The 24,076-nt window shown below is 44.8% G+C and overlaps 1 protein-coding gene across 1 annotated transcript; it reads left to right on the top strand.

Annotated features, from left to right (window-relative positions):
* The first annotated feature begins 1,614 nt into the window (after positions 1 to 1,614).
* On the top strand, positions 1,615 to 21,578 carry LOC119402366 (uncharacterized). The gene is made up of 8 exons (XM_037669502.2): positions 1,615 to 2,359; positions 5,813 to 5,922; positions 9,289 to 9,396; positions 10,252 to 10,434; positions 13,956 to 14,046; positions 14,718 to 14,824; positions 17,862 to 18,152; positions 21,417 to 21,578. Exons 1-8 carry the CDS (start codon positions 1,729 to 1,731, stop codon positions 21,576 to 21,578), a joined length of 1,683 nt encoding a protein of 560 aa, XP_037525430.1. The 5' UTR covers positions 1,615 to 1,728.
* Positions 21,579 to 24,076: the final 2,498 nt, after the last annotated feature.

Here is a 24,076-nt window from a genome sequence, read left to right as displayed (position 1 = left end):
AACCTAAATTACATTTCTAATCGGTGATTCGATATTCGACATCGCTAAGTAAGAGTCCAAATCATAAACTAGTATAGCTGCACGTAAAAAGCAATGAAGTCAGAATTTGCTTTGGTTGGTGGTAATTGGCCAGCCTGCAGTTCAGCCAGCCTTCAGGCCCGCCTGTAAGGTCAGCCTGCAGTTCAATGTGATCTTGATCATTTTTTATTTTTCTGTACCCGACAGAGTCGACAGCAAATGAACGTACTGAAGGAGATATCCCGCCAGGAATACCATTAATATAATCTAAATATAGTATCAGCCCTAAAACGGAACCCTGAGGGACACCCGATGTTACTTCCATCATAGGAGTAGTACCGTTGAGAATAACACGCTGTCGATCGCTCTGATAGATAACTGGCGATCCGTTTAAATACTTTTTTATCAATATTTGCCCTTTCAAGTTTGCGAAGAAGCAAGGGGTGGCACACGGTGTCGAACGCCTTTCTGAAATTTAAAAAGACGCAGCCTGTTTGTCCGTTATCGTCCACCTAAGGCACTAGGTCACGGTAAAACTCAATCGGTTGCGTTGTGGAAGACAGACCCCTGCGAAAACCATGCTGATTATCAGCTAATAATTTTTGTTGAATAACTGTTTCATTATGTCCTTGTATAAAATGTGCTCTAATATTTTGCGAGAGACTGATGTTAAAGAAATAGGTCTATAATTGATTGCCTCTTTCTTGGAGCCGCCCTTATGAATGGCAACCACATAGGCCTTTTTCCGTTCCTCAGGCATAATTCTAGTAAAGAGAGATTGTTTGTATATTAGATAAAGATAAGATGCTATTGGCCAGGCAGAGCGCTTCAATGCGCTGGGAGAGATACCATCTGGACCAAGGGCCTTGGTTTCGTATTTTTTTTAACAAGGATTTGATGCCACTTACGCAGAGTTCAACCGGTGGCATTAATGGTTGAACTCTCAGAGGTGGCTCAGCCAGCGAAGATAATTTCTTGGAATCTGTTTTAGGTAAGAACACGGAGTGAAAGAAATCATTAAGACAGGATGCCTTATCAATATCACTGGACGATATCTGATTATCACGAACAATTTCGTTTACTCCGGTTTAATCAGCTCTACAGTTTCTCTGCACGTATCTCCAAAAAAGCTCTAGGTTCGCTTTAGGTTCACATTGACCGGCGCACCTTCGAGGTCCGCATTTCTGTGCGCTCGTCGGCGCCGTGTTTTTCGCGCACGAACGCCGCCACTAAAATCTGTGTTATAAAAGCTTCGCTTAAAAAACAAGCCTCGGCCTAACACGCCGTCGCCGCATCAGAGTGACCATGCAGAGCAGGCAAAGCTACGGCCGCGCAGCCAAACCAAACGTTCCTGCCCGGTTCACGTGATGGGCCGAAACTGCGAGGGGAAGGGCTTCACCTCCGCGCTGCGTGTACCGAGACTAGGGGGTTCCAAAGAACGATTGCGAAAAGCCCGCCATTTTTGTGACCTGATGATGACGACGCTTCGACGTACGCATGAGCCTCGCGACGCACGCTTTTCACGCGCGACCCGAAAAAGCGAGCGCTGCTAGCGCCGCCTTACGTCAGAAACGCGAACGTTCTCCGCAATCTGCTATAATGGCGGCGCCTACGCTAGTCTCCCATAATCGCAGGTGCTTCCTCGGTTTTTGATAACGCGTTTTTCCCGGGCCCCTCTTACTTGCGCCCCGAGCTCGCGGATCTACAGCCATGACTTCCCTATCGCCCAACTGCGAGCTCGAAGAGGGCGAAATAAGCGACGATCCCGAAGAGTTGGGCGACTACGATGCGAGGACCGCCCTGGTACCTAGGCCTCCGGCCAAGCCATTCGGCATCGAGACGTCGTCTTCGTCGTCTCGCACGACGCCGCCCCATCCGCACAAGTGTCGGCACCGAGTCAACAACTCGACGCCTCGCTACTACAAGAAACCCCTGTCAGTCTTCAACCCGCCCGGCGGTCACTACGACCGCAACAGCGGGGGTCACTCGCGTCCTCCCATCGGCGGCGGCCTGCGGTCGGCCGTGCTCTGTCGACCTCCCCCTCCAAGTCGGGGCTGTGCGTCTCTACCGTCTTTCGTGGCGTCGCACGACTCATCCGGCAGGACTAGCGGCGATGATCGGTGCGGAGGGCGTAGGTCCACGTCGCACCTCGACCATTACTCGTGGTTCCGCCGGCCTTCTTCCTCGTCGGGCCACTCCAGTCGGGACCACCTCGAGAGCTCGACGACGTCTTCTTCTTCTTCTTCCCACGGGCGCTTCCAGACACCGTCTTCGCAGCGGTCGCGACCCGAACGAAGCCCGCCACCGCCCGCTTCCCACTCTGGGAGTGCGAGGAAAAACCGTATCCTACTGCGCTTGCTGGCGATGGTTCAATCAATTTGCTGTTGGCTGGGTCATTGTCTACTTGTCTTCCATCATGCCGTGATCGATTGTTTAGTACGTAAGGCTACGTCGCACCTCGTCATTCCTAGGTTGCAGCTGTGGCAGTGTGCGCGTTTACGTTTAATGCTCAGTGTTTGCATAGATACCTCATGAAGAGCGCGATGACGGTGCGTTATCATTTGCATTGTTCGTAGCGAGTCCAAAACACGTATTTATAATCCTCCCCTCCGACTGAGCGGTCCTCGTATCGCAGTAACTGCCAAGGCCGCTGACGTCCGCTGCGGTGTAACCTTGGTGTTTGTTTTCGTTTTGTTTCCATACTTTAGCGTCGTGGTGTGCTTGACACGCCAACGAACAAGTGCCACGTCGCGTCACACGTAATCTCTGCCACGCACCCGTCGCGTGCGATTGTTTTATTTTTTGCGATGAGTTTCCTGGTACGGTTGTCGGTCCTCTCCCGTGTTTCTAACTCCATCGGAAGTCACTGGTTCGAGTCCCTGCTGCGGCAGCATTTCGATATGCGCCTATATCACAGAAAAAAAAAAAAAGGCAATGGCTGTGTGCATGAATTCAGCTGTGTATGTGGCCCAAAATTCTGGAGCCCCTCAGTGTCTCAAGCCTCATAGCCATATCATGGTTTCGGTGCGTAGAAGTTACACTATCTTTGTACAAATTAATCTAAGCAGTCAAGCATGTGTTATTCTGCAGTACACATCAACTGCCGACAAGCACAAAAATTATGCAAGTTTTGCACTCCGGCTCTTGGCCTTTCCCTTCCAAATTACAGGTGCTTGACAATAGAAAATCTGATGCACGTTGACACACATGTTTATTTCAAATGAGGCATAGTAAGGAGTCTAGTTGACAGTTATTCCATGGTTTTTTTTAGATTGCAGCTGTTGGGATATATTACCTAGCAGTGTACAAGTTCAGAAAGTTGAAGCAGATAAAGTACATTTATATACCGTTATGTCACAAAATGGAACTTATTACATAGAAGGTGTTGCAGATCTTTACGTACTGAACGCAAAACGAGCAGAACAACATGTCTTAGCGGCCATGTCCAGCGATTTGTAGTCGTAACCAGGACAGTGCATCACGATTACTGGAAACACTTATGTTCCATGATTCTAGCTATCTTTACACCTGTAAGTTGTAGTTCTTACAATTTCGTTTTATGTGAACATGTTACTCTGTAAAAAAAAGCACCTCTGAGCCACAACATAGCTGCTACTTTAAGAGATGCACATAGCATGACTTCGACAGCTGCCTTACTTGCGTAGCTTTCGCAGCATTGACTTGCTATGTACGAAACAGGGCGTGGCGTTAACTTTCCACTGTCTCATCCTAATGTTGCGATGATTTCAAATGAGCGAGAAGATTGTTGCTGTAGAGGATAATACATTTAGCGCACGTTCGCTGCTTTCAGTTTGCACAGCACATTTTCCTACTGCTCTGTGGATGAGGTACTTACTGGAATATCCAGCGATTGCTTGTACTGCATTTTCCATTTTATTATAAGACTTTCTTGAAGGAATATTTTAACTCTGTAATGTCCAATATAACATATATGCTACCTTGTTTTTGATGCATCGATATTCTGATTTGTACATGTAAAACAACACATAAGCATAGCTTGTGAAGTATCACTGCCTATAAGCTCAAGGGAACTTTCATGTGTAGGTAGTTCAGATAAACAATTCATAATTAAATTGTGTAATAATGAAGTTGCGACTAAAAAAATTTTGCTTTGTATTCTCCCGTAAAAATATACTCTCCAAGGCCAAAACAGACAATGAACAGGGCATTTTAATTGGTCCTGATGTAAAACTCCGTTTGGGAATATTAAATAGGATTAATGAAATGCCCACAATGCAGTATACTCTTCTTCCTTCAAGGGTGGATTTTTAGTTGAGCCATAAAATACCTACTGGAGAAATAGCAATATCCAGGTTGCTAATCATATATATTTGCAAATTGTTCTTACTTTTACACTAAGCATTGCAATTACAAAATGGAGGCCATGCAGGCATCCCTAGGTTAGCACCTTCTTTTATGATATGCATTTATAAAGTGCTATTTGGTGCATCAATAATCCATTTACGCTTTCCCAAAACATCTCTGTTGTACTTCAAGAACATACTAACTTCTCAGAAAAGTGCTGACTTCATGTCATGATATATTAAACTTAAGGGCTTGGTTGCTTTCGTGGTCATAAAGAAAATGTGTGGGAAGCAAAAAAAAAAAAGGAATCAATTGTTTTTTGTGTAATTCATTTAGTGCTGTAATTAATTGCTTATTAGCACCCTGAGTGCTTACTTGCTGGTTTGCACCAGCAAGTAAGCGATGTTTAGGTTTCCCGGCTTAACATCCTTGGTGTTAAATTATCTGAACCTTGGTTCTAATCTTTTTCAAAATGAATTTGGATGACATGATGGGAAACATCCAACGCAAGTATAACTGTGGATGTATAGTAATTGTGTGAAAGTGGATTAAGCATTTCATTGCTTTCGGCTGTCGTTGATACTCCCAGCGATTTGGTGGACGCCTTCACATTGTCGCAGGGGTCCATGAAGTACCTTTCGAATACTGCGCCTTGACTCGAAAATCAAGCATGCAGGGTCAGCATGTACGCATGTACTGTGTGGTACAATCTTAAAGGGAACACCCGAATGAGTCATATTACTGGTGCGCTATCTACAAGCCGCTGTGCAAACAATGTCCGTGCACCACACGTGCCAAAAGGAGTCGGAGCTACAAACTCAAAGTTATCTGCTGCAAATCTACATGACTGTTCTTTTATGTGAGAGCAAAATGTGGGCGTGTCCAGTCCATGAGTGTTCCTTTTAACAGCGTACCCCTCTGGGCATGTACCAAACAGTTAGATCTCTCGCTTTTGACTGACAATTTGATCCTTTGTAACAATGAATTGAAACTGTTACTTTCAATACTTTACTTTCATGGAGGTGTTGTCATTGACTTTTAATTTAAATTTTAGAACAAAAAAGATTCTTTTGCATTGTAACGTACCTCTGGGTTGCCAGAACAGATGCGAAAATCAGTTGTTTCTGGATGATATTTGAGTAAAGATGTTGCATCAGCATACTGAAATATAATCCTTGGCGTATTGAATCCAGTATTTTGAGTTTTTTTTGGAATTAACAGTAATGCATTCCTTTGGCAATGCAAGAATATTATTGGAAAACATGAAGGCCAAGCTTCTGTTTGTCGTGGGAAATTACTTGCGCATTTTACAAGAGCGTAAGCTGGTTTACTGTAGATACGGTGCCTAATTTTTGGACACTTATGTGGCAAATGAACACTTGTACCCAGTGGGGAACTGGAAAGTCGTGTTAACATTTGTCACGTTCAATCATGTTTTTGAGGTTCCTTGACCAATGTGAACACCCAGAATCCCAACCCAAGTTTCTGCAGAATTCCGTCGTCAATGACCCATCGTACGAGGATTTGCTCGCCCAGTACAAGAGTATTCAGCATCAACTCGAGGATCTCAACAAGAGCGTAAGTTTTACTTTGCTGATGTGTTAATTTTAATGTTATATTATTTTGAAATACTGCATACCACTGACCACTGCATAATCCAAGCAGGAAATGGTCATGCAAAATACACAGTAGCAACTTTAATGAAGCTTCTCAGGCTTGTTTGTGTGGTTTATTAAACATGATTTTTAGAGCACACTTGAGGCAGATGTAAGAAGGAACACACACACTTGCAGATCGCCTGTGTTTTTTTTTTCCTACCAACAAATTTGTTGAATTGCTAGATGGAGCATGGCATAATTCAAGCACGTGTGACTCAAGATATATGTTGTAAAGTGTAACATTTGTAGTTACAACTTGCTTTTCATAAAATGAGGGCATATCGGTTGAATATAATGTGACTAAGTTTTGTGAGGTTGTAGTGACAGTCAGGAGAGCTTTATTTTTGATAACACGTGCTTTGAAAAGTTCACACGCTGTTTTAACGCTCCTGCCATTAACAACGCATTCTGTATGTGTGTTCTTCCTTGCATCTGTGTCAACTGCACCTTAAAAACTATGTTTAGTATCGTACTGTATTTTCTTGTGCATAACCCACTCTTGCATAAAACCCGCACCTCCAACTACAAACGGCGGAAAAATAAAAATATGGGAAAAAATTCTCGCATGTTGCCGTGAAGCTGCCATCCTTGCATTACCGTGAAGCAGTTCCGGAGGGCCAACTTGCACACCGAAATTCACACATAGCCTGCACTCACACTTTAGCTCTCTGAATGTTCTGTATACTTTGTGTGGGTTATAGGTGAGAAAATATGGTAACTGGATGAGACAAGCCAGATGATTGAAAACGGGTGGTACACGTAGACATTCTCGGCGGTATCTTTCTAGTGAACGGGCAGTCATTTCCGTGAAGTTAATGTGCGGGGAATGAGTTTAATTCTACCTGTCGCCGCAATAGCTTAGTTGGTAAGGTGTTGCACTGCTAAGCTCGAGGGTGCGGGTTTGACTCCCAGCCACAGCAGCTGCATATAGATGGGGACTAAGAGCAAGAACGTCCGTGCACATAAATTTTGGTGCACATTACGAGAACCCCAAGTGGTCAAAATTAATTCAGAGTCCCACCACTACCGTGTGCTTCGTAATTGTGGTTCAAGTCAATTAAATTTTTTAGTTTAATTCTGTAACGGTTCTAAGGAAAAGGCTGTACGTAAATGTATTTGTCGTAGTGAAAATTAGACGCAGCGATTTTTCGCTAGCGTGCTTGGTTTTTCTGTTGTGAGGCCTAACACATTGTGGGCAGTCTAAATGCAGCGTTTTTTTACCAGACATTGGTTTGCATTTCCGTGCACTACGTTGTCTGTGTGGTTTCGTATCTGCTGCTGTACTTAACCCGAAATGCTTGTCGGCTACGGTATAGACTGTAAGGAAACTAGAACCTACCCTCTGAAAATTTAATTATTGGGAGGACCTTCTGTGATCTGTGCTTTAAAAAAATGCACCTTCGCGTACCATGTATATCAAAATTTTACATCATGTCGCATATGTAATCTGTCTTGCCAATCTCTCTACTTTAGCTGGAAATGCTGGTTAAACAGCCGCAAGTGGTAAGGACGAAGTTCATAATTGAAATTATGGCTTCTTACATCCATACTGTTTATTTTGCATTGAGTGTTTTACAAATTCTAAAGCCGAAATTTCAGGACTGCAGTAAAAAAAAACAGCTTATCAGCAGATTTACAAGGGCTGCAGCCCCATTTAAACAAAATAAACAAAAATAACGCACTCATGGCCATATATTAGGTATTAAATATAAGGCAAAGGCATGTATCTACAGATTTGTCAAGTTATGAGATAAATCTATGACAGGTATCCAGTTTAGGAATTGTGACGTAAATCTTTAAAAATGGAGCAATCAGGACAGTACGGTATGTCGATGATGAATACCTATGATATTTGCTGAAGACACGCTCTTTGTTTGGCTTATTGTAACGCAAAAAAGAAATGTACGAAATGCAAGCATTTTCTTTGCGATAGCAATGATATGGACACTTGAGGTGCATTTTTGGTGTTGCTGTTGCCGTCCTGATGTGTGTAAAGTCCAAATCGGTAACATCACCCCGTGTGTCATACGTTCTTTGTGCGACCGAAAGCATCCAAAGGCTTTCAATGGGCACTGCTCAAGCAGAGATGTAATGCGCTGGCAGGCTTCATAGGGCGAAGGAGCATGAAGGGGCACTGGTGTGGGGGGGCTGCATCGCTCAGAAAGCAACTGCGAGCTTCAATCAAATGGGCACAGTTGTGCACGCTGTCTTGACACAGATCACCAGACAGCTCGTATCTTTGGGCATGCTGTGCTCTAGCTGCTTGCTTCACATTGAAGCGATAGACAGCACAAAGGTCACTTCACTCGCTGGAGCAGACGTATTCCTTTACGCCAGTGTGTTGCAGTGTTAGGCCAGACTGGATCCTGAAGGAGTTAGCTGATAGCCTTACTTCTCGTAGCATTCCAGTATGTTGCTATCTCATTCATTGCTTTGTCCTTGCTGCAAAACTGACTTTTTTTTTTTTAACAGCGGAGCTGTTTTAGCTCGCTGTTGGTCCGTTTGGCATTCACAAATCCTCTGCCTGGCTTTCCAGTCAAGATATAGCTAAGCCTGGCTGATTCTAGCCGAACATGATTCAGACTAGTTAAACTTAGTCTAACAATCAATACCATGCAATAGCCAGTCGATGGCTAGTCACTAGCTAATCGATAGTCGATTGATAACCACTGAATTATAGAAAATGCTTGTTTGAGCTTAGCCTAGTCCAAAATGTATGGCCAACACCTTGTAAGGGCCAATCGATAGCTAATCAATAATCTACCTTTTTCACGATGCCACGGCGCATGCACTTTTTCCCTACTGGAAATGTCGCAAAGCGTATCTTCATGTCGAAGGTTTTCGTTCTGGCGATACCGGTTGTCCGGGCTCCTGCCAGAACCCTACCAAACCATAGAGGGCAGCATAGCAAAATCTAAAAGGTAGATTGATCAATAATCAATAAATTCTACAGAATGCTTGGTTGAGCTCACCCCAGCTCAAAATGCATGGCCGATACCTTGTAAGGGCCATTCGATAGCGAGTCGATCGCTAATTGATCAATGACCAATAAATAAATTATACAGAAATGCTTGGTTAGCCTTGATTGCTTAAATTATACAGAAATGCTTGATTAGTTTCTTTAGCCTTGCGCCACAAGTGGAAGCCATGCAAATTTTTGCATGCGACTGCACTTGAAGCTTTGTTTCTCTGCCTGTGACATCCCTTTAAAATCTTCCTGCAGAAACAGCCATGTATATCCTGTTCACGGTCGTGCATTTTTATTTTATTTTGTCTATGTCTTCAGAGTTTAGAGGAGCACCACCCAACCAACACGACGACCCATGAAAAGTCTTCCAAGTCGGGTGAGCGCAGAAAAAAGACCCACAAGGCAAAGTGCAGGAAAGCTCGAAAGGTGATTTTTGAGTTTCTGCGTCCAACTTTATGTTAAAAGTACGCATCGCCGTGAACTTGCGTTTCTGAATTAGCATCATCTAGAGTACTGCTTCTGAAAATAGTTCTACAGTGAAACCTCAGTATAACGAAGTTGGTTGTAACAAATTGTCGCGTAAAATGAAATTAGTATGAGATCTTTCGTGCCAGCATCGGCACTTGATGAAACTTTTAATGAATATTGGACGTAAATGATGTACTTTCATGTTGGATGCAACTATTTTATGAGGAGGTTTGCCGGTAACTGGCTCACATTCATGATCTGAGCTTTTCCTTTGATTGGTGGCAGATTTTAGGACACTAAAGAGAAAACCGATTTCTCCCATATTAGTAAATTACTCTTTCACTATTCCAAAATCACCATGCTTACGGCTAGAAGACGCTTGGTAAGCGAGAAAATTCTAAAACAGAAAATGCAGGTGGCGACACCACATTGAAGTTTCCACACCAATCGCCATAACGTCATAGATTTTGACGGCGTCTACTAGGACCGGCGTCATACCTAATTGGTAAACATGAAGTATAATGTCCCCTCAGGCGGCCATAAACTTAACATACCAGGTTTAAGAAAGTTTTGTTCGGCCAATGTCGCCAAAATACGAAAAATGCACTTTGAAATCCGTGACGTCACGCACGGAAATTTCGGCACGAATCTTAAAGATGACTTTGGCCTTGATTTTGCTCCTCTATTATTAAAGCTATGATGGGGAATTAAAGACATTAGAGATTTCAGAGTAAAATTTATTAATATAAACGTATTCATTGTACCACTTTAGTGTCCCTTTAATGACCGGTATCTTTACTTGGGCAATTCCAGAGCCTGTCGGAGGACAAGCCAAGGGGAGTGCTCGGTGGAGAAGGGAAGGAGCAAGTCCCACCGCTGTCAGCAATTCCAGTCATCTGCGACGGAAACATCGAGTGCCGCTCGTTGCCGGTCTCACCCTGTCCGCCGACACCTCCTGCGCCTCTTCCGCAGGCCAGCGACATCAGCGATGACGAGGTGAGTGCTAGTTTGCTGCTTGTGTATACTGCCACACGCGCTCCTTTCTTTCTACGTTTTATGCTACCACCCCCTTACACGTGTTGCTACTGCTTGGCACAAACCACACCAGAATGTCTGGGAACGTTCCAGATTATTTTAAGATCATTCTAGATTGCGCACAAGGCGGGAACAGTTTAGTTTATTCGAGAGCTTACGCGAGCACCAGCGACAAGGCTCGAATGTTCCATGCTGCATGTATAAATGCCGACGCTGCTCCCCGCAGATCAGATTACCGATGGCCGACGCTCTGTTCCCCGCTATCACTGTACAGCATGAATTGCTTGTACAGCATGAATTGCTTGTACATTTTCCGGGCACAGGTTCGCCCCAATAAAAAGTTTAGTCTCGCACACATCTGCTGCGGCCTTCATCAACGCCACGACCACGTGACAATACGCTGTGCTAGCAGCTATGTGGAGCATTTATCCTGGGGCATAAGTTGTGTGTGTTGGGAACATCGTAGGGCATGCTCAAAAGTGCCTAAACCAGGGATAGGGCCCTTGTCAAGCTGCCAATGCAGCAGCTTTTATTTACTTCATCTTTTACTTCAGACAGTCACAAGTAAAAAAATGCACATTTATCCCATCTAAGATGCTGACAAAAAGGCACGAATAACTGACAGTCTCATACCTTGCATTTTTCTTTCCACAATTTCCTTAAAAAAAAATGCCGAATACACTTGAATTTGATGTTCAACGGCTAATGTTTGCCTTTGTCAAAAAATTATGCCCACTTCGTTCACAAGTGAAGTCTCACCAATAGAGGCCTGAGACTAGGGATGGACAAATAGTAAATTTGAGGTTCGAAGCAAATAGTGTTTTGGTCTAATATTAACGCGATAGCGTTAGAGAGCTCGTGTCGCAGAAATTCCGCCGTCGGCGTCGGGATCGTTGGTTGTGAGCGAAAAATCGAGAAAGAAGCAAATAAAATAAAGAATAAAATTTTCGGTCCCATTGAGGATCGAACCCGGGCCGTTCGCGTGGCAAGCAGGTGTCCTACCACAAAGCCACGATGTTTTTTTTTCTTTATTGACAAAGCCACGATGTTACTTGCAGCTGCTATGGAAAAAAACACTACATAAATGCCATGTAGTGGGAGGAGTCTCCTTAACGCATTTTGTTCGACAGGTGTAACGACGAAAACGAGCCCATTCGGCGATTTGTAGGTGCATTTAGGAGGCCATCAAACTACGTCGAAAAAGGCCGGGATAGTGCAGCCATCGCCGCTAAAAACACACACGAACTTTCAAACACCTCTAAAAAAGGACAACTATGTCCATCTAGCGGAAAACATATCAAGCCAATGCTGCCTTTCCAGAGGAGGCGTTGATCAAGCAAACAGCAAACGCTAGATAATGTGCTGCCATCTGTGAGGCATTGTGACTCTCTTCATGGCCTCCGAGATGGCAAGCGCGCGGCGTGTATCTTGGAGGCCATGCGACTCTTGCTTTAGATCAAAAACCTGTATGTACCATTCTCGCGCGCGCGCGCGCGTGTGCGTCTGTGTGTGTGTGTGTGTGTAACAATACACATTAATAAGTATGCACTTAGTGGTTGAAGTGCGCACTAGGGGCCGGATTTCGCTATTGCGTTCAACTCTTAAAGGCGAAGCTTAAGGGTCCCCCAATTTTTTGTGAATCAAATAGTTTGAATAGCTTAAATCCCAGATTTATAAAGAAAAATGAGCATTTTGATCATGACCCAACTTACTTGCACAATAGTTTTAAGCAGGCTTGTGCAAATGTCACTTTTTTGGTTCAAAGCAGAGTGAAAACATCCTTGAATAGTAGCTGAACTTAAATAGCAGTGAGGTGTAAGTTATAAGCGGTAAAATACATTATGTTTTAAAATTTCCTATACTTAGCTCATATAAGCCCATACAACATGCTTTTGAACTTAAAAGAAAAAGATAATATGAGCAGGTAGTATGTTCACTTAAACTTAAAGTGTGGCTTCGTGGCAGTTTGGATTTGCCCTGGATAGGTGGTTCCGCAGCATAGCAGCCCAGGGCTGCAATGAAACCACCTGTCCAGGCGATACATGCGGCAAAAAAAAATGTATTCATTCATTTCAAATAATTTAACTAGAGCTGTGCGAATAGCAAAATTTTGAATGCGAAGCGAATTCGAATAATAATGTTTGAGTGCAAATCTAATCGAATAATTTATGAATATTTCTCGAATATTTTCGAATACTTCGAAGCGAAATTACGGAAAAAAAGTTGCAGAGGATTCCTAAGCATATTCTAAATTACATTCCAAAGACATTATAGTTCCGCAATGGCGCAACCGGGCACCGCCATTTTGGGCTCGTCGGAAAGAGCATTTCTCCGTCTTCAAATTTCCCGCCTCAGCTAGGTCTTCCATTCAGAAACAAGCGCACAAAAAGCAAATGTTGAAAGTTCGTTTCGAGGTCTCCCATTGGCTGTGTCCGCGACGTTGCTCCAGCACGCCTCGCCATTGGTCCGAAGCTTGCTCCGGAGAGCGTCGTCTGCTGCTTGCGCTTCGCAAGGTCATGGTTATCAACAATCGCGTTCGCTCGTTATGTGTTCACGGGCGGATGATCGCTTAGAATATAATTACGCTTTAATTTGGCAGCTTCAAGCTGAACCTCAATCATCAGATTACGATAGTGCGCTGCACTCGTCGTGAACATTGCAGACGCGCGTCTCGGACCGACTCGTGGGACCCACGGTTAGAGGTTCTGCTTGTTAGCACTTCGGACCTTGTGACGAAGACCATCGCCAGACAACTCTTTCGGCATATAATTGCATAAAATTTCGGCATATAATTGAGGTTTTTAATACATTTTTTCTATGGGGGTTTTGCCAGGATCAACCCGATTCATCGTAAAATGCAAGTCGTCACAAATCCGGGGCATGTATAATCAAGATTCCACTGTATCTGGGAAAACATACAGTCGAAATTCACTGAAACATTGCGCAGTTTCGCTTAATATCGATATCGGAAATTCAAGTTGTCTAAAAAGTGCAATGGTGGACACAATTCTTTTTAGTTTTCTTTTTTTCTTCCTGGAAAGTCACCCCTCGTGTTACAATCGTGGTCGCGTTACAGTCGAGTAAATATGGTAAGGTACAGTACTCACTGATTGAAACGGGAAAACTTAGGGCTAAATAATGCACATACACTACTTTCCTTTCCTGAGTCTACAGTTCATGTCATATAGGAGTAATTTTGATTCGAACACTTGTGTCAGAGCCAACATTACCTTTAGCAGCCAGATTTACATCGACAAAATGCGGTTATTATACTCCAAAAAACAATGTTGTGTTTCAATTCATGTGTAGTGGACATCAACTTGCTTGACACATCCCCCTATATTGAACGCATGAGACTCGTTAACGCTGCGTTCAACTGTGTAGCTGGGGACAAGTTTGTTGTTGTTGGTCTTTTTTGTATTTGCATATCGTGTGTGTTACCGATTGGAGGAAAAGTAATTCTTTCTCTCTGAATGGTGCAGGAGACAGATCTCATGGAGCTGCGACGCAAGGCTCTGGAAACGCTCAGAAGTACGAAGCCACCATCTGAAGTACAAGAAGCGAAAAATGAAGGTAATGTCCAACTAGGTGTGCTCAGGATTGTGCACAGAGTTCTACATTGTGGGGAGGGGGGAGGGGGGGGGGCATGGTGCGCAGGGTTTTACATTGGGCAAAGGGGGGGCACACTGCATTGAAGCTAGCCCCCCACCTATATTGGAGAACCCTACACGTGCCTATGCGCAACACTATCCTGCACTAGGCAGCTGTTAACTAACGCAAGCAAGCACTATTCCACACTAGTTGAAAGGAAGTCAACGTTACCCGACATTTAGCCACCATATCATATGTCATGACAGGTAATTAATTGGCACATGTTTGTCATGCAAGCTTTCACATTCTGGTGTACTACATGTTGATGAAATGGCCGCTTTGCGACACGTTCATTACGTCATTTGTGTCATTCGTGTCGTGGTATAGATGACATGGAGTGTCATGTGATGCACTGTCTTGTGTATAGCTAGGTAATGAAACAAGAACCACTGCCATGGCAACAATCAATCAATCATCAATCAATCATGTTATTATTGGCAATCAGATATATATCGCACTGGTTTTTGAGGTATACAAGTCATTATCTGTGATTTTATGGGCATGTGAATGTACATTTTGAGCACGGCATAGCACTGTAAGGAAATATTTGCACTTTTTTTGCACATATGTGGTAAGATTGCTGCTTTCAACAGCCCCTCCAGACGAGTCTGACAATGCATCGGTGCTTCCGCTGGAGGTGTTGCCTTCCGACTTGCTGGAGACGGAGCGTCCCATACAAGAAGTTCAAGAAAAACAGCAGGTTAGTCAATATTCTTGGGCCACTTCTGATGCAAAGCATTTCACGCACTTTTAATTTTTCATTTAATAAATCTTTTCATCTTAATTAAGAAGAAAGAAATGGTTATCTTATTTGCACACTTGCAGTGGTGGGAAACCTGCACAAATTGCACCAATCTGCGCCAACTGGAAATTACTGCTCCAGACTGCTCCAAAAGGGTCTTTTTTGCCTAATTTGCGCCATTGCTGCGCCACAACGTGGTTTTGTAGCCAAAAATAATGTTTCGCGGACAGCGCGCTTCGTGAGCAGAAGTACGTCATGGTCGCCATCTTGTACATTTGCGCTGCTGCATTTGTTAATGGTGCCACAGTGCCCCAGCCATTGTGACAGCCGACGCAGTCCAATTCAATATCAGTTGCAACGCCGCAACCACGCCGCAACGTTAGCTTTCTGCAAGCGATGCCCAGCATGTCCTGGCCGTGGACGGAGGTGAGTTTGGGTTCTCGCCTAATAAAAACGTGCATTATGGTTACAGCAGCGCTACGCTTGCTGTGCCGTGTGCGTGTGTTTATCGTAATAGCGTCAATGCAGCAAGGTTATAGTTTTTGAATTTTAACTTTAGCAACTTTGCACTATAAGTGGCTGGAGAGTTTATTATTTTTTCGTATGAATTTTCACCCAGCCAGACAGATCTCTGTCGAATATGTTCACATTTAAAAGGTTTCTAGGTGCACGACCCGCAACGCTCAGCTCCGCATCAGCGAGCTGCTTTCGTTTCTACAAAGCGGTGCGCGCTTGAACGCGGTCCCGCACAACGAGGCAGCAGCGATCGGCGGCAGGCTTGAAGTAGCGCTACACGACACGCGTGCCCAAGAACGCAGCTGAAGATGTTTATTGCGATAAGGTTGTCATCGATAAGTCATACCGGTGCGTTCGTCGGTGGCCAACACCTCGCATTTGTTCTTTCTCTATGCTTACCCGCAAAGGCATAGCGCGGGACTCTCCAGCTCCGTCGATGCGGTAGGCCGATAAGTAGTCGCAGCCTCAACTGATTTCGTTCACTCAAACCACTGCTGAGAGCAGCATGATCGCGACGCGTGAATGCATTAGCCACATGTTTTTTGCATTTCGCGGGCTTTTCTTGCAGCTTGGAAAAAAATGGTACACGTGAAACTTTCTTTATCGCAAATAATGCAGTGGGAGTTTCTGAAGACGCTCTCGAACTTTTCAAATCCCATTTGCCTAAAATCAATATTTAGCAATATAGTTTAATTATCCTAATTAACAAACTAATTACAAAAACAAAGATTGTCTGTAGTGCACAAGGTGGCGGTCAACAGTACGCAACTGATTTCACTCGCCTGGCTCTAATGTTCCATTTTTTAGCCCCTTGGCACAAGTTAGCTGGGACACCCGGTATATTTGTGCGTTCACTGCGTTGCTATGAACAGTTTTCATGCTGCAGCCAGCATGTTGGTGCAATATCCTTCACTATTTTGTGTCACCGCTTCTGTACATAACCATACTTTTGTTTATTTTTGTGCTTATATTGCGGGCTTGCTGCCTGTGTAGAAATGATTACGTAAACTGAGGGAACTTTAAACTAAATTAAAGCTACATTTTCTTCTTTTGTGTGCTTTATGAAAAGCCCGTGCCAGCTCCAAACACAGGGGTGGCTGCTCCAATGGCTGCTCCAAAATGCTGGAAGGCATTCCCACCACTGCACTTGCATGAACTTAATTTTTTCTGCCAATGATGATAGCCTATTAGTCCTGCATTCTTTTTCTCGAACTCGAATCTACCATGTGATTCTTTTATCCGTCTTTCTGGAGGAAAAATGAGCATTACAAAAGAGTAAATGTGGTAATAAAAGGTTAATGTGTGACACGATTTCATGGCAAATTGCAGCTGGTCTGCGCTCTGGAGTCTTTGCACTCAAATGCCTTTACAACAAAATGACCTGTACTACAGATTCCTCACATTACGAGCTTCTACGGTGCACGACCTTTACACAAAGCGAGGTGTACTAAGAAGTATTTTAAAGGTCCCGAGCACTTCTTTATAGAGATTTCCAACTTGAGCAGCTGTTTCATCTTTATGGATGTTTCATCTTTATGGTACTTGAACTTGCATTGAACTGGGAAGATATCAATTTTTCAATCAATCAATCAATGAATCAGTAATCAATCAATCAATCAATACTTATTGCACATCATCAAAAGAAAATGCATGCCAAACTGTGTAGACCAATAGCCTTTTTGGCTAGTATCTCGTCCAATACAAAATGAGCATTGTAGGTCAGCCACAGGCCTCTTAAAAGATATAACGCTCAGTTAAAGCAACTAAAGCAGAATGGTACATTTGCAATTGAGAGCATCAATAAATAAATCAAAATTATTAAAAGATGAAAATGTTTACATGCAAGACCAGAGTTCCTTGCAACTTTAATTTCAGTGGGCACGTCATTCCCGGTTAGAGCACCAAAAAACTCCAGCACTCGTTTGCCGTACGCATTGTTACAATTGTGGAGATTTAGATTACCATTGGTTGCTTGTAACCTAAAAGTTTTTTGTTTTGGCTTGCCTCGGCTTTTGGCTGTGCGTATCATCTCGGCATCATATTAATAAGAACCAACAGACAATGGAGCCGAAGAAAGTATAGGGGACGTTATTTGTGGCAATTATGATAAAAATGAGAAGAAATTAAAGTGTATGAAAAGACAACCTGCCGCCGCCAGGGACCGAACCTGCAACCTTCGAATAACGCACCCTATGCTCTACCATTCGAGCTGGATGGGGGGGGGGCAGGAAGACGACCACCAGATTAGCTCAATTGGTAGAGCATCGGGCGCGTTATTCGAAGGTTGCAGGTTCGGTCCCTGCCGGCGGCAAGTTGTCTTTTCATCCACTTTAACTTCTTCTCATTTATATCGTAATTGCCACAAATAACCTCCCCTATACTTTTCTTGGCTAAAAAAGTCCAACGGTTCTCATTAATGTTGTGTCTAACAAAAAAAACTGAGTCCTTAAATTTCCCCTTCTTCCGTTCATCTCGACAGCTGAAGAAAGGCCACCGGCACCCCTGGTACGACCGGGAGCTGACGCAGCAGATGCGGCGCAAGGACCGTGCCTACCACAAGTGGAAGCGCCACCCATGCTACGACAACTGGGAGGCCTTCAAGGCCATCAAGCGCGTCTACCTGCGCATGCTGAAGCGCAAGCGGGCTGCCTACGCGCAAGCCAACGGGGGCGAAGAAGACTCGGCCGCCAAGGGTGCTGCTGAGGCTGCTGGGGCGGATTCCTCGCTGCCCATTGACGACGACACCACGGTACCCATGCTACCTCTCGATGTGAGTCATTTCCATCAAAACTACCATGATGACATAACTTGCTTAGCTTCCATTGTCATGTTTGGTTTTGCACTGCGTTTGTCTTTTAACAGCGAAGCTGTTCTTAGTCGACGCTTTCCTGGTGCGTCATAACGCTTAGCGCTGGAGTTTCCACTTGGCCTTGTTGGTATAACATAGTGAAGGAAACAGCGTAGATACTGATGAGGATGAAGAAAGGCGCAAGTTAGAGAAGCGCAGCGCTGGAGGTGGGCATGTCATGCACAGCGGCAGTGCCTGCAACGCCGCTTGCGTTCCAGTGCAGGTGTGATAGTAATATGTGCTTTGGTCTTATTGCATTCCAGTGAGGCCATGAATGAGCATAATGTCACGTGGGATCCGCATGGCTTAAGGGGGGACGCGCCCTTTGAAAATAGAAAAATTGCGAAAAACTCGATTCCTGAAAAACTGTATATTTGGGCTGTATGTATTACAAACGACCTTTCCTGTAATTATGAACACCTAAAACATCGTAAAAGTACATCAAATCGGGTAATAACGAGCAGCGGCAGCTGATGCGCCGGCCAAACAAGCGCCGAAACAAGCCCAACTTCGAGCGAGCACCGTTCCCGCGCCGCTCAACCAATCGGCGCCATCTTGGTTTTGTTTTGTCCGTGAATTCCTGCGCATTTCTTTACCGCCCTCGGCGGTAGGCAGGGGTGGTGGCGCGGCCGAAGCATGATTCGCTTATGATTGGGGGGCTGGCAGAGGTTTTCGAGTTTCCCACGCCCGACGCGCGGCTGCGATTGGACTATGTGCGCGCTCGTCGAGAGAGTGAGGAAACGCGCGGCTGCTATTGGCTGCCGCGCGTGATGACCTTCTCTGTGCGTCGTCCGTTGCGACTAGTGTTAGCTTCGTTCTTTGCTGCCGTGGTCGCCGTCGTGCAGCCAGCCTTTGCGTGTACCGCTTCACATTTCGTTATCGCTCGCAGCACTTCCTGAACTCTACACCGTGTTTACGATATCGCATCCTGCCCGCCGACTAAGAAGTGTCATGTGCTTGGGATCATTGTGTTATCGGACACGCCAGTAGTCGCAGTGCACGCGTTCAGTGGGTTCGTGCGCTGAATCTTTATGTTACCGTGGTCAAGCGCGATTATGACGGCCCTTTTCACTGCGAAGCAACCTCTGTATTGGTAAACACGATTGCATCCATGGTGTCAGCGCTCGTATCTCCAGCGTGCACCAGCGGTGCATAGTTGACAGGAGCTTGGCGTCTCGAATCAACCTCGGCAATCGCAACCCCGACTCGTTCGAAAAAAGAAAAAAAAAAAAAGCCAGGAAAGGTGGCAAAGGATAGAAATCAATAAAAACGTATTTTCTTTAATCTACAGGGTCATTTCAGACCAGATACGTGATCGAAACTTTCGAAGCCCAATATCTCGAAATGACATTTTTGGATGGTGATGCTGCTTAGCCGAGAGATATCTCTGGTACCATTCATCCGATTTCCATCAGGTTTTTTTTATTATGCACCTGAGCAAATTTCCCAGGGCAAGACAAAGCCGTTTTTTGAATATGTGGCGTCAGTAATTTGTAATAATTAACTAAAATTTCATTGATGAAACCCTAATGAGCAACACTAGATTCAGTGCTCTGCTAAAATTTTTAGCAAGGAAATTTAAAAAAAGGGCTTTGTCTTGCCCTAAAGTACCCATCCAGGAAACTGCATAGTGAATTTTACAGTGCTAGCACATTTTCCAACTTCTCCAGGCCCTGACTAATAGACCCATGTGAACTACTTCGACACATGGCTGTAACTTGGGAACCAGTTACTATAGCTGCATAAACTTTGTGGTTAATCAAATGGCTTTGCTATTAATCTATCCTGAAAATTTCATCAAGATATCTCAACAAACAAAAAAATTGCCCTTCGAAGGTAGCCTCCCCCCTTAACCTGAAGAGCAAAGAAACAACAAAGAAATGCTTAGTGAGAACTGGTTAGAACGCAGCTGTCTACAAGATTGGAAAGGCGCTCCCTTTAGCTTAACATAGAGTGTCAAGTAAAGAGGAATGATAGAACACAAAAATATTTGCAAAACGTAGAAATACTTAGAAAGACTTGCAAAAAAAAAACAAAACAAAGAAAATAGTCTGACGAAAGGGGACATCAGCTTCGCTGTTTCGACAGCTTTCACGGAATGGAGATGGCTGCATTTTTTTTATTGCAGACACCACGTGTGTTTGTGCAGTGGAAGTTGTTCTTTCATTGCACAAACGTCTTGGATATTCTTTGTGTGTGGCACTCATATTGTTCATGTTTCTTTCTACATTAAAATACTGGAGTCATGCTGGTTTGATCAGACCGTCCTCACAAATAAGAAGTTCCATGTTTTAAGCTCAGCGTCTACTCCTTAGGGCTCTCCGGTCTATTGTCTAGGGATGTGCGAAGAGTAAATTTTAGCTTCGAAGCAAATAGTGATTTGGTTGAAAATTTTGAATCGGATAGTTTGAATAGTATATATCACATAATTTAAAGAAAAATGAGCATATTTGTCATGACCCAACTAACCTGCACAATATTTTTTTAAATTGAAACAAGGCATGTGCAAATGTCATTCTTTTTGGGTCGAAGTGAAGTGGAAGCAACTTTGAATAGTTGCTTTCAAGAGTTGGAAGTCAGCGCTCGTTTGTCTCTGTGTGCTCATCTGTCTTTTTTTGCGCTGTTATGTTACGATCATGAACAACCAACTAACTAGCTCAATTTACCGCCATTTCAATAGTAGCAGGATTTGAATTTTGGTAGAATGCAAGTGATAACCAGTAAAATACGATGTTTTAAAATTTACTATACTTAGAGCATATAAGCCCCTATAACAAGCTTTTAAACTTAAAAAATAATTAATCGGTGTGAGCGTAACATGTTCATTTAGCCTTGAAGTGGAGCTTCGCGGCGGTGCAGATTTTTTCTGGAAAGGTGTTTTCATGGCATAGCACACCTACGCTGCAGTGGAAACCACCTTTACCGGGGTGGGGCGGGGGGGGGGGGGGTACATGCTGTTTAATATACACCTATTGGTTCATTTTGAATAATTTAAATTCGTGTCGAAGCGAATTTGAACACTGTAACATTCGTTTAGATATTCGGAGTGCTCGAATATTTGCACATGCCTACTATTGTCCCGATCCTACGTTCATTGAGCTCGAAGAGTTTCCTGCTTCAAAACATGCAAGCATGTGGTGGGACTTGCTTCTTGAATCTTCATCTTGGGGCATGTTCTGCTTGCAGAGCATTCCATTGCCAAACGGGCAGCTCAGCGTTGACAACTACGAACCGGTCGAGATGGAGGTGGACAGTGACGATGGGACGCAGACATGCACTCTAGGTATTGTGGCCATCTCGTTGCTTTGCCTGTTCATCTGCAGGAGTTTACGGTGCATGGCTGTGTAGTTTACTTGTACATTTTTGTAGGTTGTAGTAACTAGCAGCGTACTAATAGTGTAAGGTAGGCTTGCGTGAATATTGCTTTTTTTTGTTTCAAAGCAAAGTCAAAGAGAACAGTAACTACTAATGAGTGTTGAACAGTTTTGAAGTGAACTTGAACAGTAGCAGGACTTTAATAATAGCAGGGAGAATGTTATAAGTGGTAAAATACGTTACATTTTCCTATTTGCCATGCTTAACCTGTATAAGCCCGTGTGACACCCTCTTAAACTTAAAAAAAAAAATTAATTGGGGCGAAGGTAATAGGCACACTTATCGTAACGCTGAGTGTGGCGTCGCTGCAGTGCAGGTACCGCCTGAATAGGTCATTTCACTGCATAGCGACTTCAAGCTGCAGTGAAACCACGTTTTCAAGCATATTTACATGCGGTAAATGCGTCTATTCGTCCGTTTCAAATGCTTTGTAATTTGGGAAATTTTAATTGCATAGCGAAACGAATTTGAGTAATGTAATATTTATTAGAATATTCGAAGCAGTCGAATATTCGCACAGGCCTAGTGGAAAGAACAAAATCTCAGGCAGTGAAGTGTATACAAACTGGGACATGCATCTCTCATACATATTGAATTAACACTACACTCAAACTGCGATATAATGAACACTAATGTAACGAATTATTGGTTATTATGAAGTAAATGAAGAATGGTCTTTTCATAGCTACAGTGTTAGGGGGGGGGAGGTGGGCATCGAAGCTGAAGTTTTTTATTTTTGTAGTAGAACAATGAAATTTGGCGTGCTTATTGGGAAGTGCACTGAATGACTATTTACAAAGTTTCATTAAGATACATTAAAGCCTCATTAATTCGAACTTGGTTATTTCGAAATCCCGCTTAATTCGAAGGGTTTCTGCAGTCCCGTATTTTGCAGTGAAAATCTGAGTAGATATTTTGGAAGCGGCAGTCAGCGCCAGCTCGGTTAATTCGAAAACTTTGGGTGCCATGTGCCAATTCCCGATCCAGATTTCGCCGCAACTCCGCGGAAGCGACGGCCGTTAGGAGCCACAGGGCAAGGCAGTGTCATTTGAAGCAACCCAGCCTCACTGGTGCTAGCGCAAAAAAAGTACAGCTCAGACCACTTATAACGTAACCGCTTACAGTGCAGTACCGGCTATAATGCGGTTTTTTTCTGACTCCCGTGTACCCTCCCATAGAAACTCCATGTATATGCATACCGCTTATTGTGCAGTCCCCCGAGACGAAAGACCGGTTATAATGCGGGGGGGGGGGGGAGGTGATTCTTAAAAGGAAGAAGGAAATGAAATGGAAATTGGGTGTGGAGTGCACGATAACTGTCTCTCAAGTGAGGACACCTCAACCGATACACTCCACGGGGGATTGGGGATTAAAGGGACAGTGAGAGTGAAAAGAGTATGGTAAAAGAAGAAAAAGAAAGGTATGAGTGAAAAAAAAAAAAAAACAGTGAGGGGGGGGGGGGGCAGGAGAACGGGCGTCCGAGTCACCGTGGTGAGCGGCTAGAAAATTCGTTCGACTAGGCCGGCATCCTCGAGAAAAGCTAGTAGGGCCGCAAGGGCTGATCGGCGACGGTGTACGTGGCCGGTGGGATGGAGCAAGTCCTGTAGGGTCGCACACGGCAGTCCGACGAGGCGGTACTTCATGGCGAGCCGCTTCCGCGCAGTGTTGAGAGACGGACAGTCAAACAATAGGTGGCACAGGGTTTCGATCGCGCCGCAATCGGTGCAGTTCGGTGCAGCGGCGCCGCGAAGACGATGCCTGCGTTCCGCGGGCCACACAGAACCGGTCCTCAGGGCAAGAAGAAGCGCGCGCTCGCGGCGAGTGAAACCAGTGGCTGGGATGGGAGGAGGGGGGTGTCCGGAGGCGACCCGTGCGTCAGGATGCTCGCGCACCAGCTCCCGGCGAAGGTTGTTGCGTGCCGAGTCGAACGAGCTGGCGTAATCCGTCAGCGAAGTCTCGGCGGAGTGTGCTCGTTTTGCGAGTTCGTCTGCAGCCTCGTTGCCCGCGATGCCGACGTGTGAAGGGAGCCACTGAAGGACCACATCACAGCCTCGTTCCTGGAGGGCCAGCAGGCTGAGAGCGGCACGCTGAGCAAGAAGGGGGCCTCGTTCCTCCCTCGCGAGCTGGCGGAGTGCAGGTTTCGAGTCGCAGAAGATTGCTGCGCTCGTGACGGCCGGCGAATTGCGCAGGAGGTCTGCAGCCAGCTGGAGCCCGACTAGCTCAGCTGTTGTTGAGGATGCACAGTATCGCAAGCGGCACTGTCGTTCCGAGCTGAGCTGAGGGGCTATGCAGGCGGCCGCGGCTGAGCGATCCTGCAGGACGGACCCATCGGTGAACACCTGCGTCCTCCCGGCCAGGTCCTCATACATCCGCGCCGCGGCCTCCTGAGCAATGGCACTGACGGGGGTGTGGCGTTTGGATCGAATGCCCGGCAGGTGCAAGTTCACTCGAAGGGGCACTCGACGGTGAGG

The sequence above is a fragment of the Rhipicephalus sanguineus genome, chromosome 8 (assembly GCF_013339695.2).
Source record: "Rhipicephalus sanguineus isolate Rsan-2018 chromosome 8, BIME_Rsan_1.4, whole genome shotgun sequence".
In the NCBI taxonomy this organism is placed as follows: domain Eukaryota; kingdom Metazoa; phylum Arthropoda; class Arachnida; order Ixodida; family Ixodidae; genus Rhipicephalus; species Rhipicephalus sanguineus.
Note: the sequence above shows the minus strand (reverse complement) of the source record. Positions and strands in the feature narration are given on the sequence as shown.

Bases quoted from the DNA above. Each gene is read 5' to 3' on its own strand.
- LOC119402366 (XM_037669502.2), top strand. From the start codon at position 1,729: ATGACTTCCCTATCGCCCAACTGCGAGCTCGAAGAGGGCGAAATAAGC. The intron at 9,397-10,251 runs GTGATTTTTGAG...GGGCAATTCCAG, and splicing joins AGTGCAGGAAAGCTCGAAAG to AGCCTGTCGGAGGACAAGCC. The intron at 10,435-13,955 runs GTGAGTGCTAGT...TGAATGGTGCAG, and splicing joins GCGACATCAGCGATGACGAG to GAGACAGATCTCATGGAGCT.